Source organism: Pteropus alecto, unplaced genomic scaffold (assembly GCF_000325575.1).
Source record: "Pteropus alecto unplaced genomic scaffold, ASM32557v1 scaffold287, whole genome shotgun sequence".
NCBI classification, from domain to species: domain Eukaryota; kingdom Metazoa; phylum Chordata; class Mammalia; order Chiroptera; family Pteropodidae; genus Pteropus; species Pteropus alecto.
Genome location: NW_006439718.1, coordinates 2,190,882 through 2,208,931, shown reverse-complemented (window position 1 = coordinate 2,208,931; position 18,050 = coordinate 2,190,882). Strand labels below are relative to the sequence as shown.

General features: G+C 39.3%; 1 protein-coding gene across 4 annotated transcripts; it reads left to right on the top strand.

Annotated features, from left to right (window-relative positions):
* The first annotated feature begins 1,801 nt into the window (after positions 1-1,801).
* Positions 1,802-17,598, top strand: NCOA4 (nuclear receptor coactivator 4). 4 transcript variants are annotated; one of them, XM_006916935.3, is made up of 10 exons: positions 1,802-1,931; positions 9,684-9,835; positions 11,021-11,161; positions 11,348-11,436; positions 11,707-11,815; positions 12,352-12,441; positions 12,956-13,102; positions 14,151-15,164; positions 15,599-15,739; positions 16,094-17,598. In XM_006916935.3, exons 2-10 carry the CDS (start codon positions 9,698-9,700, stop codon positions 16,097-16,099), a joined length of 1,875 nt encoding a protein of 624 aa, XP_006916997.1. In that variant the 5' UTR covers positions 1,802-1,931; positions 9,684-9,697; the 3' UTR covers positions 16,100-17,598. The 4 variants fall into 4 exon arrangements, with proteins under 4 accessions (XP_006916997.1, XP_015448737.1, XP_006916996.1 ...); XM_015593251.2 differs by having other exon boundaries at positions 12,953-13,102; XM_015593249.2 differs by lacking the exon at positions 1,802-1,931 and adding an exon at positions 5,959-6,109 and having other exon boundaries at positions 12,953-13,102.
* The last annotated feature ends 452 nt before the right edge of the window (positions 17,599-18,050 follow it).

The window sequence follows — 18,050 nt, the reverse complement described above, 5'->3', positions numbered from 1 at the left end:
CCCTACACTCCAGTAGATGATTATGCATCTGAGTGTCTACTCAGGCACTGCTCTTTCTGTGGCTTCTGATATATCTGGACTCTGATGCCCTGGTGTCCCTTTATCTAGTGAACAATTCAAAAAATAAATGTGTCTTCAACATGAAATCAGATCTCTTATATTCTTTGAGGTTTACATGCTTAACTTTCCTTCCTCTTCTTCAGTGACTGTCCTTCCATGCTGTGCCCCTCATATAACTCTTCAGGTTAGAGCAGGACAGCCTGGAAGTAGCTCTGAGACCACATGCAGCCTGATGGGGTATTTAAAGGCCAGGTGCTCTGGCATGTGGATGGAGAACGGCTTGGATGCGGGGCTCCAGTATTAGTTGTCTCTTGCATACAGACCACCCCAAAACTGGGGAACTTAAAACAGTGACAGTGCAGATCATCTCTTGCTTCTGTGTTAGAGAACATTTGTTCACTCAACACGTCTTTACTGAGCGCCTGGGCCAGTTAGTACTCTGGGCCTGGGGATATAGCAATGAACCAGAGGGACAAGGTCTCTGCTCTCCTGGGGCTTGGAGTTGGGTGTGTGTGTACGTGTCAGATTACACACAAGCAAACAATTCTCTGTTGAACAATCTGTGGGCAGTTGGTAAAGAGCTTTATTTCTCCTCTGCCCTCTAATCCTATCTGTTCAAACGTGCTATTGGACTAGTTGAGCCTGTTAGTTTTTTTGGGTCACCTTAAGATAATAAAAATGTGCTTTGGTCACTTTCAGTGAATCTCCATCTGAGTAGAAAAGGGAATGGGGGACAGGAGAGTTAAGGATATGATGCAGTTTGGCTCCTTCAGCTTGTGGCAGTGTTTAGGGTGATTACTTCTTCATGGGGCTTTTGTGGGCCTCTCCAACATTTCCTACTGTTCCTCTTTCTCCACAGCTCCCCTTTCATAAAACCCTATCATAATCATCTCCTCTGTAAATCCTACTTAGATGGTCCTCACCTTGCTGGGAAACATAGGATACAGTTAGCACTGAGTATGGGGGCCTCTGTCAAAAGAGAGACAGAAAGAGTCCTATTTTAACATCTTGTCACGACACAAACTAACAAAACTCCAATGTAGACAATGCCACACTGGGCAGACTGTGAGGGGGAGGTACAGAGTGGTGGGATGTGGAGTGTAGACACCTGCGTCCTATGATGTGGTGCAAATAAACATGTGCTTTGGAGTCAGATGATGTGGCTTGAAATGTGAGCTCTGATATTTATTTACCGAAGTTTTAAAAAATTATTATAAAATATACCATTTTATTATTTTTTTTAAAACCATTTACCAATTAACCAATTGAGTGCTATCAAGTGCATTCACATTGCCGTGAAACATTACTAACCATAAACCAGAACTTCCCACTATCCCTAACTGAAACTTCATACCCATTAAACAATAATTCTCCTTCCCCAAGCCTGTGGTAACCACCCTTCTATTTTCTGTCTCTATAAATCTGACTACTCTGTAACTCATCGAAGTGGAATCATGTAGTGTTTGTCCTTTTATGTCTTCTGACATTTATTTTTGCATCTGTACGTTAAGGCTAAATAATATCTACCTTGTAAGGGCATTTGGTGTGAGAGAATCACTTAGGGTATTCCTCATTATAGTGTCTGCTTTCAACAAATGTTTGTTTCCTTTAATCTGATTCATTCAGGAAAGGCAAAAGGACAGCGACCTACAGCCTAAGAGACAGTGCGCCACCTGCGTTCCGCACCCTTTGAAAGGCAGGCGGGGAGTTGGGGTGGCCCCTAGAGGAGATCTCGCGAGATTCTTAGACATGTGGTGTGAGACTTGGGAGGAAGGTTGTACTCTCGCGAGAACTCGGCTTTTCGGCCTTTGGTCTGGTGGTGTCTCTTCACATACGGTCTCCTCGGATCGCCTTGAGTTGCATTGGAGTTGGTAAGAATCAGCGGGCGCGCCTGCTTCGGTTTTGACGCCGTGGGCTGGACTGAGGCATCGTGACTGCTTGCGTGACGGGCTTGGGCCTGCGCTGCGGGGCCGGCGTCTCTCTTGACCCGCCTGGCCTGGGGCCCACCTTCTTGCCCTCTCTCTGGCCATCGACACTCTCGTTCCGGGGCCACCTCCTTCTGCCTGTTCACCTTCCTCTGGCCTCGGGTGTAACAGCTCTTTGTTTTTGATCGCTTTCGGCAGCGTCTCTTGGAGCAAGGAGGGGCCCGTTTTTCAGAACGGGCCGAGAATGTATGCATTCCTAGCCTGTTGGGTGGAAACGCAAAGACAATGTTTTTTTTTCCCTCCCTCTGTGTGCCAACATAGCCTCATGTAATTCTCCCAGCAATCCCTAGAGGTGGCTTGATTATCTCCTTTTTACTGATAAGCATAGCGATGCTTGCTCATTCATTGATTCATTCTACCTACAATAAATAGTATTGTCTGCTAATTTTTTTGTGAATCAGCACAAATTCTCTAAGTGCCAAGTTCACCAGTATGTCTTTAGGGACGATCACAGTATGTGTCAGCTTAGGTACTCAATAAATATTTGTTGAATGAATACATAAAATCCTAGTAACTAAATGTAACAATTTGATTTATTGAAGCAGTGAATAGCTAACAAAATAGATTAAAACTTTTTTCTTGTCTGTTTGGTCATAGATAAGAAGTTAAGCCTTTTAATACTTGGACGAGTACAGATTTCATAAAAACATAATGTTCGGTATATATTGACTTTTATTTTGGCATTATTGCTAGTCCCTCAGGCTTTAGAGGAGGGAAAATATTTTATTGCTTGTTTACTTATGTGGGGAAAACCACAAGATATTTATCATATAAAATCAGGGATAAAGTGGTATTACTTTGATGGTAAGTAAATAACATGTTTTTCTATACTTGACTATATTATGATGAGAACTTTCAAGTTGAAGATAGGGCAGGACCCCAATTCTGAAAGCCTACCAAACTTCTGTGATATCAGCTGGAATTTATGTGGCACTGCAAAATCTGAGAAAAATCTGCTGCTGTAGATCCAGTAATGTTTTCCCTTTAACTGACAAACTTGCAGGTGCTTGTGGATCTGTTTAGCTGAACCTTGACTGGTCTAGCATCAAGACAGACTTTATCTCAGTGTCTATCCTGGAATCATGGTTTCGGTGGCAACACCCTTGCCAGTTTTGTCTTGTTTGAAAAAACTAAAAGTAATAGTTATGTTAGAAACATTTCCGCTTCTGAAAAACCTTCCTGAATTACTGCAGGCCTTAGTGGGACAGCAAGTTGATTATCTATGTTTAAAGCAGAATTATACCATACTTATTGTGGCTGGTCTTAATTTAAGCATTTATCATTTATTCATCCACTTCCCAAAGATGTATTAAGCCTCTGTTGAGTTTAGGGCCACAAAATCGCACAACTCCAGGGACACCATTCTCTTTATGTCAGTTCAGTAGAGCACATGTGCAGGGGGTTGCCAGGATACTGATACCAGGCTGTCTGCTTAGTGTTAGGGTCTACAAAGCCAAATAAGATGTGGTTCCTTCTCCTGGGGAGCTCTCAGGCTGAGGAGGAAGACATGTAACAGGGTAACATGTTATAGATAACATTCGTTACAGGAGTCATACTGGAAACATACAGATTGCAGTGGGCCAGAGGAAGCAACAGCTAACTCTGTTGGCCAAAACTATTGAGGAATGGTGTGCTTGGTCAGTAAAGACTTAGTAGTGGCTGTGACTTGAGCATAGTCAGAAAAGTGGACAGCTGGGGAGCAGGGAAGGAACTGGCATTGCTGGCAGAGAGCTGGGAGAACCAAGCTGTACAAGGTGAACCAACCTTGACTATGCATGGAACAGCTAGCTGTCTGGCAGATCATGGTTTGGGAGCTACTCCGGGGAGACTATGGGAGAGTCAGGCTAAAGCCAGAAAATAGAGAACTTTATTGCTCTTATAAGAAATTTGGACTGTATCCTGTTAGGCAAGGGTGGAGTCATTGGAGAGTTTTTTATGCTCTCTTTAGATGAGATGATCTACTAGGAAATAGATGGTTCTCTTGTTTTGAGACAGCATAGAAATCTTGAAGCAGAAGAGAGGTAAAATGCTTTATAAAATTTTCCCCTTTAGAACCTAAACATTTTATAAGGATCCAGGGGCAAATAATGCAGCTTAAGGAAGTAAACAGGTGCCTGCAAAGTGGTCTGAATGCAGAATTCTAAAAGATTTTTATGATTTTCCCCAGTCTTTTTATATTTATGCCAAATTTAATAAATTACATCATTATTGTAATGTAACAGCTAAAGTTGGCATAAGCTGACCTGGTAATTGTACAACTGGCAATTCAAATGAGGGAGAGCTGGAGCATTTCGTGTGCTGAAGCGTTGGTCAGGGTCTTTTAAAGAAGGCATAGAGACCATTGGTTATGTAGGTGATGGTCAACAAAGTTTCAACTGATTTCTATTGTGACTATTTTATAAGGGCACATAAAAGAGTGATGAAAGTTCTTGGCATTAGTTATATTTTAATATACTGAAAATTCTTCCTTTCTAGCCATTGACTTAAAGTACAAAGGAGGCCATAAAATTTTTACTTTTCATTATTGAAGTATGTCTTGTGGTTTTTTATTTTTTGTAACTTAAAATATGTTATCCAATGAAAATATTTTGAATTAAGAAATCGTTTTCTCATTATTTTTGATAAGGAATGTCTGAATCGGATCCCAGCAACTGTGCATATAAAGCAGGCACCTTCACAAACTGTTTGTGTGAAATCTGAAGGGTGCTTGAGGGTGATGGCTTTTAGTGTTCACTTTGTTTTTTGTCATGTGATTTTGCTTAACTTTTACTATATACAAACTAGCTTCATATGCATAGACAAGAGCAAGTATTTTACATTTAAAAAATTAATTGAAAGAGAATGAGTGATGTCTGTAATTTGTCTTCTGTCCAGATTGGATATGAAGGCTGTAAGGATTATTTTTGGAGAAAGAGCACGGAACAAGAAGTACCACAAGCATGATGATCATCAGACAGGAATTACTGTGTGCCAGGCACTGCCCTAAACATTTTACATATATTAATTCATATAATTGTTGAGTTGGTTCCATTATTATTGTACTCATTTTACAGATGAGAAACTGAGGCACAAATTGGTTAAGTGGGTTGCCTAAGGTTACACAGCATCTAAGTGGCAGAGCCAGGTTTTTACCCAAATGGTCTAGTTCTTGAGTCCATCCTCTTCTATGTATTACTGCTTCTACAGGTAGGGCTCTCAATTTCACTTGTGTATTCTCGGCACCTAGTATATAGTCCCTGGCATCTGTTAGGTGCTCAGTTAACTTTTGTTGAATGAAAAAGCATCTATGAATGTTAAAGCAGCACAGGAGTGAGGCCCTGTGGCGTGTGTGCGTGCGTGCGCGAGAGAACGCGAGCGCGCGCGCGCAAAAGACAGGCAGACAGACAGAGACGGGGGACCGGGGTGGGGGTCGGGGGAGGACAACAGGTAGAGAAGTGGGTCACAGATGTGAGAAGATGTCGGAGAGCCTAAAACAAAATCCGAGGGCTGAATCCCAGCCAGGCTGACAGTGGTAATCTAAGAGGGAGTCGTAAGGTATTGGCCAGGAACATTCCAATAATAACTCGGTAAGGTCTCTGACTGTTCCTGGTTTGTTATTTCTCTGTAGTGAATAGCAGCAAAATCCTTAAATCATAGACGTCTTGACGATTTGGGGCACAGAGGGGGATGGACACAGGCTAAACGCTGGAGCAGGTAGGTGGGCCGAGGAGAGGCTGGAGAGGAGTCGCTGGCACCTGTCGGGGCTTGGCGAGCTGGCTTTATCGAGGAGGAGCTGCGGAGTGGTGGATTCAGGCGCCCAGCTCCGAACCCAGTCTGCTGTGAAGCCACGCCCGCGCCGCGCGGGAGGCTAGGGGACCTTGGGCTGCTGGGAGGGCTGAGTGCGCGCCGTGTGGGTGGAACTTTCCGCCCCGCCCTCGACGTGCGCGCTCCCGGCAGCCGGTGGCCGTAGCCAGTCGCGTGAGCGGAGTGTAACCCAGGGGCTCCGGGACGTTCTTCACCTAGATCCTGTCTAAAGTAGTCTCGGGCTTGCGGAGCAGTCGGGCAGCGGGGACCTGGCCTTCGAGGTACGTCCGGCAGCCCAGGACCGCAACGGGATCTTTGAGGGCCGTCCAGCCTTGCGGCCGTTCTGTGCGCATGCGTGCTTTGCGGTGACAGTGCCAGCTCGAAAGCTGAGCGTGAATGCGCGACTGTGGCTTCCAGGGACCGCCGAAGGTTTCGTAGGGTGACTGCGCTCTTAGAAAGTGTTGGGGAACTTGGAAAGTCTCATGAGTCACTTGGCTTTTGAATTATAAAAGCCTTACTTAGCATTAGATGGTAAAGGCCAATTTCGTGTTCAGTTTTCAGTTACTGCTTGAAAGTTGATGTGCTGGAATTGCTCGTGGTTACTTGTATAAAGTGGACAAATCTGAGCGCAGTACGCTCTGAGGTGTTAAACAATCTAAAAATATGCTGTCGTGAATTTGTCTTATTTTAAGTCTCTTCAGGCATTATCTTTGCGTGGTTTTAAAAAAATGACGGGAGAATCAGATCCTGAATTTCAGAAACTAGTCTTGATAAAGAATTAAAAGTGGGCTGAGATAAGATATACATAATCTTTACGATAATGAAAAAGCTTATTTTTTAAATTGAAGGAACATGTGAAGTAAATGTCTCAAGGTAAAATCGCGGGATTAATTATTTCACAATTTTTTTTTGAAAATTTGTACAAACGGTTTAATATACATGTGTGTGTGTATGTATGTGTGTGTATATCTATATCTCTACACCTATGTATGTAAATATATAGCGCCTCATCAAAGATAACCACATTGGCAGTTAGTATTTCGAATTTAGTAATCCACAGAACACATACTTTTCCTTTGAATTGTTTTTTAAAGGCTTGGGCTTCTAGCAATGATTTGGTTGCCACAAAATAAATAAAAAGAGGACATCTTTTTTTTGGAGAGAAGGGACAGATGGGAAGGGGGACAAACAGTGAGCTCGAATGCAGTTAGAGATGATCTCCCTGCCTTCATTCAGACAGACAAATGGAACTATGAGTGGTCATCATACAGATGTGAGATCAGAACCCAGGGCTCTTGTTCCTGTCCTTCATACTTGGCACAGGTGCTTGGAAGTGTTTTAATTACTCTGACATGCAAAGGTACTATTTATTTTGTTAGCATTATCCAAAGAGAAGGGTCTGAAAAATTGTCATAATTTACTGAGGACTGTGAAAATGGTCTGAGAATCTTAATAGAGGTTATTCCAATAGTAACCCAGAGGCTACTATTTGAATGTTAATTGGAATGATAATTTTGGAATATTAATTTTAAACTCTAGTGCTGACAAATACAAATAATTTGAGTGATAATACACTAATGGAAGAACTGGTCAGAGTGAGAGAATCCAGAACTAGACCTTAAGAACCCAAATCTACCTGTTAAGGCTGTGGACCTTTAGGTGGGTCATTTAAACTATCTGGGTCTTTGTGGCTTCATCTATAAAATGAGAGTAGTGTACTAAAGAGATGGTGAAGTGTTTTTCAACTTCAAATTGTGGTTTGTTTTGGTCACAAGAGGGTCAGAGCTCTGGAAATTTTATGGTTAAACCATATGATAATGACTTAGCTTCATCTGTGGTAAGTTGCGCAATTCTTTTTTGCTCAATTCTGAGTTCCATGATCTTCAGACTTGATAACTAGATTTGTGCAGAGCATGGTGCAAATACGACATATATAGTTTATAGAACTCTTCTTTGAGGACAGCTCCAGGTTCTTGGAGCTTTGTTTGAGGGATATGTGTGTTTCTCCCTCCTCCTTCCCCCTCTCCCAATACCTAGAGGACAGGAACCCTAGAACAGGGAAGTTTTAGAAAGCACTTAAACTTAACTTTGTCTCAAAAAATATATCTTTAAGGCAGTCAGTCCTCTTTAGAAAGTGGTAGGGCAGTAGTTTGGATTGTAAAGGTGAATATGAAAAGACATTTTTAGTCTTTCTTGATTTGAATTTTAGAATTAGAACTGATGTGGTACATTCTTATTACAGATAAGAAAACTAGCAAAAGTGTGCCTACTTGGTTAATAAATGGCTAAATGATTGTAAGTTAGAGCCTTCTCACTTCAGATCATCAGTGCTGCTTTCTGTAGTCCAAAGGTGGAGGTTCCTGAGGTCCCTTTAACTCAGCTAAACCTAATAACGGTAACAACTGCAGTATTAAAGTTCAGTGAGCAGAGGCTGGGTTAGGTACTTAAAGGCAGATAAGATCTTACTTTAATTTCACGGCAGCCCTTTGTAGCTACTGTCATTTTTTCCATTTTTTTTACCAGTGGAAATTGAGACTGGAGAAGTAAATAGCTCATGGGTGTCAAGCATGCAAATACAGCTGGAACTCTAGTTTGTCAGACCCCAGAGTATATTAACCATCATGCTTGCTACGCTGGCGCTTGAACCTGAAACAAATGATGAATCGTTGAAAATGGCCTTATGAACTAGTTAGCTCAAACAGGTCTCTTTTGATTGGGCATTTCATAAAGCTAGCTCATTGTGCTTTGAGTTCACACCCTGTGGTGGAGTTCTTGATTTTGGCTGAGGGTTTCCTTCTCACCACAGTACAAGAGGGCAAAGCATTCCACAGCTCCCTAGTTGGGATCTAGGCAATGGAAACTGACTGCCCCATGAGGAGGAAGAGGAGGGGCAGAGCCAAGGGCAGCAAAGGGACAAGCACCCTGGGACTGGCTATAAAGAAATGAAACACGTTTTCTTAGTGGCTGACAGATGGGCTGTAAAAACCTTTAACAAGATCACTGTTTTTAAGGATAACACTCATTTTAATTTGAAAACATGTGATAAGTATGTGTGTGTGTGGGCAGGGGGAAATCAGTTTTGTAACTTTTAAATCTCATCCTACCTTCTGTTCATAGATGATAAGAGGACATTCCAATTTGTGTACTTTTGCCGTATTTTGGTCTTATTTGGCAGTTGTATAGTGCTTGCAATTGAATTGCGAAGAGTTACTTGAGGGATCTAATAATACAGTCAGCACTGTATGCGTTTGAATGTCTCCCATATAATCTAGAGCTCTGGGGTTTTTGACATTATGAAGCAACTTTTTAATTTAATTTTATTGATTAAATTTTACATTGTGCCAGGCATTGTGGCATTTCAAACAACGGTGAGGACCTAAGAGTGGGAAATTTGACACAAGTGAGATTTGGCTAATACATTTGAAAGACAGCTAAACATGCCTTGCTTATATAACTAATGGAAGTGCAGAGTGAATCAGCGTGTGGTAATGTGTCACTCCAGCTCTCTAAATCTGAGCCAACACTTGTGTTACGCAAGCATTTTTCAAAGTCCCTACAGTGTGCACCAAGTGTACAGTATTGCCTATACTTAAAACAGGTGGCTTACAATATGAAAAAGAAGGCACTAAAGTAGATGCATAGAATTTTATGGCAGGAACACAATAGTGGTGGGCAGGGAGGAGGCAATATTAAGAGTATGTGTGCCAGAGTCTGTGTTGGAAGTAATCTAAGTAGTTAGTAATTGAGAGTTGGTTGGAATGATCATTTGCGGAATGATTAAAAGGTGGTTTTTGGTTGTAATTATAGTGCAATTTGGATTGTTCTTTCTTTTCTTTTCTTTTTCTTCTTTTAAAGGAGCAGTGAGCAGGATGAGTACCTCACAGGACCAGAATGGCTCCAGTAGCAGAGAACCCCTTTTGAGGTGTTGTGATGCACGGAGGGACTTGGAGCTTGCTATTGGTGGAGTTCTGCGGGCTGAACAGCAGATTAAAGATAATTTGCGAGAGGTGTGACACGTGCTTTTCTTTTGTCTTGTCTAGACTCTAGCATATGGTTGAGCATGGGCAAGGGCTTCTCAGTGCCAACCAAGAAGTTTCATCCCATGCTTCACATGGTCTGCCTGAAATGTTGATGCCTTTGATTCCAGAGGGAAATAAAGCACTTGTTAGAAAAGTCTGGAAAACCTTGTATCATCTTAGAGAATTAGTTCAGTACACATTTTTGATTGTTCCTCTGTATGGTCTGTATGCCAAGCACTGCCATCAATAAAAATATGACAAAACCAATGAGCAGTATACTGCTATTAGTGCTTAGTGTCCTTGATGCATAAAGGATGGCACTGTAGCCTGTTCCCTACCATCTTTTAACTTGGTAGTGGCATGGTTTTGGTAGTGGCATAGTTGTAAATGTTGGTCTGTTAGAGCAAGCCAGAATGAAATATGTTTATTCTATTGGTTTAATAGTATTCTGTTAGTGAGTAAACCAAGTGGTATTACATGACTTTGAAATACAACTTTATTATACAGAAAGATACGTATTAAAATAGTTTCTAATGTGGATTCTCATGGGTAATTTATAGCTGTTTTGATTTTTTTCCTTAGGATTTTTGTATTTATCCCCCTTTTGAATCACTGTTTATGCTTCCAGAAAATTTAGTGTATACTTAAACCTTCTATCCTGGTGGTCTCTGGTTACTGACATGTAGTGGTACATTGCTCTACTGAGAAAAGAGATAAAGGCTATTAAATTAATACTCTTGTCTTATTATACTTAGAAATTTGTAAAATTATAGCTTTTCAAATTATATGGAAAACTGAGGGGCATCAGTTTTACATGATATATCCTTGTATTTTCTCTTGATTACTTTAGGATACCCAAAATAAACTTGATCCTTTTAGGAGGAAGAGGTATTAAAAGAGGATGTTAGAGCTTAGGTATGCCTTTATGGCTGGAATTCTTAAACTGGGTCCATGGGACTTTGCTGGTTCCATGGGTGGTCTTTGGGATACTAAACCCTGAAATTATAGGCAAAATTTTGAGTATATGCATTTTTCTGGGATATGCTCTGTAGATGTCATTGGATAACCAAAGGATTTGTGACCTCCAAAAGTTTAAGAACCTCACTGCTCTGTGGGAAATATCATTCTTTGGGTTTATAACACTAGTAGAGCTAATATATATGTGTTTCCTAGGTCAAAGCCCAGATTCACAGCTGCATAAGCCGTCACCTGGAATGCCTTCGAAGCCGTGAGGTGTGGTTGTATGAACAGGTAGATCTCATCTATCAGCTTAAAGAGGAAACACTTGAGCAGCAGGCCCAACAGCTCTACTGGGTAAGGTGGCTGCAAAGCTATAATGTGTTGGAGTATGGTTTCTGGTTTGCAGAGACTATCTTTCCTGTAATGTAGCATTAGTATAGATCAGATAAAAGTTTACTTTCAATTGCTATTTTCTATTAACTTGGATACAGTTGGTGCTTTTAGTATCATTGTGGCTAGATGATTTCATTTTTCTTATAGTTACTGGGCCAGTTCAATTGTCTTATTCACCAACTGGAGTGCACCCAAAACAAAGATCTAGCCAATCAAGTCTCCGTGTGCCTGGAGAGGTAAAGACCCTTTTGTTTGTTTTGATTTTTGGCAATTTTGTAACCTGTTGCATGTGTTAGATTTAACATGACTTCTGCGTTCCTGTGATAAGATCATTTTGCTTTATGTATTTAATATTATACTTGGTACATGGTTAAGTTATCTACCTTTGGTAGAGATTCTTAGAAAAGTATAATCATTTCAAATAATTCACAATTTGGCTTTTGTTTTGGAGAAGTTGAAAGAGATAGTCCTTAAGATTATAGCCAGGTTTTATTTATTTTCTCCAGACTGGGCAGTTTGACCCTCAAACCTGAAGATTCGACTGTCCTACTCTTTGAAGCAGACACAACTGCTCTGCGCCAGGCCATCACCACGTTTGGGTCCCTTAAGACCATTGTGAGTAATATAGATCTCGGACGGTTCACAGTGCACTTCTTAGGTCGTAGCCTCATAGGCGGGATTAAAAGCATCGCATTTTTACTCTGAATAGTGGCTTTCTTGAGAAGTTGATAAACTAGAAATTTCAAGTTCTGAGTAAGTCATTTGACTATTAACACTGGTAGTTCTTGTAATGTGGTATTGACTGAGGGATAATTTCTAGAATTCATCTTATATATCTTTAAATACCTTTGACATATTATAAAATCTATAGCTTGAATGGTCTTTAATAAAGCACCAAACATGATTTCATTTGGGTCTTGTTAAAAGTAGTAATACCAATTCTGGCGAAGATTTCTTATGTGATGAAAATTGTACAGTAAAGAGAATTCTCAAATTTGATAACCACTTTGTAGGTCATTGAATTTAGTGTGAAGAATATTCAAATGAAATGGTAATGTTTTGCTTAATACTTTTAAAATTTAGGAATTACAGTTTAACTTTTTTGGTATAAAAGTATAATGTTAATAAACACGATTAATTTACTTTTATAGCAAATTCCTGAACACTTGATGGCTAATGCTAGTTCATCAAATGTTGGGCCCTACCTGGAGAAAAGAGGCTATATCCCATTGCTAGAGAAGGTAAGATGTCATTTTGTTTCTGATAATTGACTTATTACTTGGCTTATATTTCTTTTGAGTTTTGACTAAATATCATTTATTTGTAAAAAAAGGCACCAGTGGTAATGAGTTAGTTTATGCAATTAAAAGCTTCTCTTGAGATTGAGTGTCAGAATAGAGGTTTTATAGGTGTTGAGTAAGAGCACAAGTAATTGTTATCAATTAGTTCATAAGAAATTTTCATTAGCTCTCTGTTTGGGTTGGTTTTCTCTTGGGGATTGTTCTTATAATTCATAGAGATGATTTACTTCTAAAGGCAATACAATTATAGGTTTCTAGGTGTTTTAAGAACCCTGGAGATAAATAATAGTCCTTGTTTCATAATTGTGAAAATGGAGGCTTTGGGAAATCATTTGACTTTTGCAGATTCAGTGGCAAGCCAAGATTAGAGAGCTTAGGTCCCCTGCCTTTTCGGTGAACTTTGTACTACGTTTGACCTGCATTGTTAAGCAGCAAAATATTGTGTGATTAGCAGAAGTCAGCAGGCAGCACCACCACAGCTGTCCCTCTCAGTGAATGGCTTCTTGGAAACAAACCTGCCTGTGGTTGTGAGGCTCCTTATACACCCAGCACCAACCTCCAGGACTGGCTTACCCAAAAGCAGACCTTGGAGAATAATCAGGTGTGTTGCTGCTTTATTGTTTCTGAGGTAGATATAGTAGCAAATGGGATTAGTTACTGAGAGTATATGTCTTTATTTAGTTTTTAGTTCTAGTCTGGAAATATGTATTTTAAATAACTAGTACAATAGTGACACCTCTTCTCTATGGAAAGTTTAGAAAACAAAGAACTATGTAAAGAAATACAAACCCATAATCTCAATGTGCAGATACAACCACTATTAACATTTTTGTTTAAGTACTTCATTTTTCGGCTAGCAGATTTTTTTCACTAATAGAGCATGAATATATTTCTTCCATAAAATCTTTAATAGTATATAGTATTTCATTGATTGGCTATAACTTAAACTCCAGTTTTTCTGGATGTAAACAAAATTCCTTTAAACATCCAGGAGCTAATCATTTGTGTACATTCTTGATTAGTTCCTTAGGAGTAAATTCCTAGAAATTGCATTTCTTTGTTACAGTTCTACATACCCTTAGTGACTTTTGATACATATTTGGCTTCCCAGGAAATTGATACCAATTTATACTCCCACCAGCAGAGTATTGAGGGTACTTGCTTACCTGAAACTTCTGTAATAGTGGTTGTCATTTATGTTTTTCTCTTAATTTGATACAAAATAACCATTTTAATTTTGTTTTGAGTTTCTTTGGTTACTAAGGACGTTGAATATTTCTCATGTTTATTAGCCTTTTTTGATGACTTCTAATATCCTTTGCTCATCTTTGTCTTCTTTATTCATAGAGGCATATTATGTGGAACTAACTTATCTCTTATTTCTGTTCTATCAAATATGCTACATACGCTTCTCTTAGTTTGCCTCTAATATTTTTCAGTTTAAAACTGCGGAAAATTAGACTTTTTATGTACTCAAATATGTATTTTAATATCACAACAGAGAAATCCCTTGTCTCTTAGCTTTGTATACTTAACATTTAGAAACACTGAGAGCAATGCAGTAAATATGCAAATAGAATTCTTTCATTGTTGAATTCCAAAGCAGTCATAATGTTCTGGTGAACTAATATTGTGTACTTTTCGCGTAGGCTTCTGACAGAGCCTTTAATTTCTTCAGTAATGTGTGGGGCAACCTAAATGGCTTGGAAAACTGGCTCCACAAGAGTCAACAACAAGAAGTTCCTGAAAAACCAAGTTACCAAAAGTGTAATAGCTCTTCTACTACCAGTCCTTACTCCATTGATATTGAAAATGTTGGAGATCTGGAGTTTCTTGATCAAGATGAGATGGACCTTTCCGATTGGCTGGTGACTCCCCAGGAATCCCATAACCTAGAGAAGCCTGGGAATGGCAGCTGTGAAACCACTGAGAAGTTTAAGCTCTTGTTCCAGGTGTTCCAGGAGTCCTATAGTGTGAATGATTGGCTTTTCAAGCCTGATTCCTGTACCAATTGTCGGGGCAACCAGCCCAAAGGTGTGGAGATTGAAAACCTAGGCAATCTGAAGTGCCTGAATGATCACATGGAGGCCAAGAAACCTTTGTCCACTCCCAGCATGATTATTGAGGATTGGCTTGTCCAGAACCATCAGAACCCATATAAAGTAGAGGAGGTCTGCAAAGCCAATGAGCCCTGTACAAGCTTTGCAGAGTGCGTGTGTGATGAAAATTGTGAGAAGGAAGCTCTCTGTAAATGGCTGCTGGAGAAAGAAGGAAAAGATAAAAATGGTATACCTGTGGAACCAAAACCTGAATCTGAGAAGTGTATAGATTCCCTGAATATGTGGCTCTGTCCTTCCAGAAAAGAGGCAACAGAACAAGCTAAGGCACCAAAGGCAATGACTCCTTCTAGAATTGCTGATTCTTTCCAAGTCATAAGGACCAGTCCCTTGTCAGAGTGGCTCATCATACCCTCATGCAAAGAAGGACGACCCAAAGAAGTGCCTAATACTGAGGACAGAGCTGGCAAACAAAATCTTACAAGCTCCGTGGCTACTTCCTGGTATCCCTTTAACACAGCTGACTGGGTCTTGCCAGGAAAGAATACAGGCAACCTCAGCCAGTTATCCTCAGAAGACAAGTGGCTACTTCGAAAGAAGGCTAAGGTGGGCACAGACATCAAAACAACACCATTTGAAATACATTTAATAGATTTTTTACTTCCTTAATCCCAAACCCTGCAAGTGGCCCTGATCCTTAAGTACATTAAATGTTAAATTTGGCTTAAATATTAATTTTGGTGCCATGTTAGCAACAGAATGGAGGATTTATGATTATTTAGACTGAAATTTTTATGCATATTTCAGGTCCCCAATCCCTATCCTGCAGGAAAGAAAAAAAGCCAGCCAGTTTTATTGCTATTTATGGAAGATTTAGGGGTAGAGAAAATAGTTGTCACCTTTGCTCTGGATTATTAGAATGCTGAACATTTATATTATTCTTTAAGACACTACACTATTTGGAAAACTATTTGGAAGATGAGTTAAGCTGGTCTCATGCCTCTCAGTTGTAGCAACCCACCCTTTTTGTCTTCTTACAGGAAGTATTACTTAATTCACCCCTACAGGAGGAACATAACTTTCGCCCAGACTGTTATGGCCTCCCAGCAGTTTGCGATCTCTTTGCCTGTATGCAGCTTAAAGTTGATAAAGAAAAGTGGTTGTATCGAACTCCTCTACAGGTGGGTACATGCCACAAATGTAAATATTACAGATTTGACTGCTTGTAAATATTTTGTCTTCTATATAAATTCATACTTTGCCCACTGAACCATATTCCTATTAATGGTATGTATATTAGGCAAATGAGAGTGGGAGAGAGGGAGATCATAAAGTTTCATGTCTTTCACTTGAACTTGCTTTATGAAATAAGTAGGACATACTTGAAAGTGACCTTCAAGATGATGTAGCTATCGGGAATTTTCAGAGCCTGATGTGTGGATTCTAGTAGCATACTAAGAAACGAGTCAGTGCTTTAAGGTAGGAAGAAATTTTTTATCCTACGTGACTCTTTATCTGTGGACTTTTCTTTACAGATGTGAAGGAACGAAGTACTCGAGTCAAGCAACTTTTCTGCAGATTATCATTTCCATGAGCCAAGTGACTACAGCTTGCCAAATCATTTTGTTTCTGGGCCTGACCAGTCAGCTTAGTTCCTTTCCTTGCGTGATTTTGAACTAGTGAAGGGAAATGTCATCAAATTGAGTTACTGTGTAAGAGAAAAAGGCTGTTGATGCTGAGGTGATTTGGTTCCTTCTTACAGAAGTATTAGTTCACCACAACACTAGAAACACAGCATCTTGTATAGGTCTTTTTCATAAGCCTCCATGACTCCTTAGATTGGGTTGTTACTAGTCCATTAAAACACTGTAGTTTTAAAAATGAAATAGTTCTATAATGAAAGTGTGTTGTTATATTCTAAAGCTAGTTAACTTCCCTTTTTGATTACCCTTCTTTAGATGCTTTCCTTGTTGTGGGTTTTCTTCCATTGGTCGTAGAAATGATTCTTCAGTTTAATATATAGTATATTTCACACAAATAATTAACTTTGAGAATATAGTGATTTTTTTCTTAACCAAAATATGTATCAACAATTTTAGCAGTTTTTGAATTAATTACAAAACATTTTAGCTTACATGTCAGATTCTATATTATTCTTTTGAAAGAAATTCAGCTGCTGGCAAATTTTCTTTCTCTAATGGTTAGTGAGCTCTTTTAGAAGGGCTCTGTATTACTTCAAGATGATATTCTGGTAGTCTTAACCTTTCAATATATTTTGAAGAACTGCAGGCAAAAGAGCCCCAGTGCCAACTAATCAAAGAGCAAAAGGCAACATGTTGGAAATGCAGTACTTGAACTATTCATTATCCTAAGGGTTATTGGTGCATCCTGTGTATATGGAAGCTTAGCTTGACACATGGTGCTTTTAACTAGGAGTAAATTAAATGTCTTTTCACTGCAAGCATAGCATACCTGAACCTCTAAAAGTATAATGCAGTAAACATTTTAGTGAACAGGCCGTTTTGAATACTTGTGCCTTGGGGTGTTTATTGAAGCTTTATGAAAACTATTGATGTTTTCTCAATATCCTTAAAGTCATGTCCATGCTTTAAAAAGTTTCTCTGTAGGTGAAAAATGGGATTTATAATGTTTAAATTTTCTGAGATACCATATCTGCTTTCCAGGCCTTTAAACTATTAAGCCACTCAGCTTGCCTGTATGGTATTGGAAATACTTTTAAAGTTTGTGGTGTGGTCATCTAGAAAGCCCTTTTGGGAAACACAGCTTCATTAGAATTCTTAAACCACTGCTGAAAAAAGCCTTATTTTCTTTTAGTCTCCCCAGACACCTTTTAGACCTTTAGTAATAAAGGTAGTGGGTAAAAACTTAAGGAGCTCTTTCATTATCTTAGGTTGCAGCAAACTAGTTTTTGAGGTCAAACACTGTGTATTCCTAAACTTAAATCAATCACTGCTGAGTATGTAAGTCTTTTGCATTGATGCATTTTGTACCTTCCTCCATTAAAAGCGTAACAGCCATAGTTGTCCTGTGTATTTATGAGACTACTTTGTCACAAAATATTCAGTCACATTATGTGAATGTGATGACTTTTGGTTAGTACAGCTTAGAACATAAAAAAATTTTATATTCAAAAAAATCTATTTTATGAATCTTAAATTAGCAAATAGGTATATTACTTTCATTTTCAGTCTTTTCCTGCAAACTTTTCACATCTTTTAATTTTTTATATGTTGTGTTACAGATGACTTGCGTTAAAACTCTTTTTACTAGAGGACTTCAGCTAAGCTTCAGTACTTTACTGCCAAAGTCTTTGTTAGCAGATGCAAGCAGAAAGGCCCTACTTATGATATGTGTAACCTGCAGTACAATTTTATTTAACTTTATTTCATAGACAAGAAAACAAACTCAAATAACTTGCCCTTATTTCCTTTGTTTTCCTAGGGTTCCTTAAACTTAAAGCTCGTGTCTATT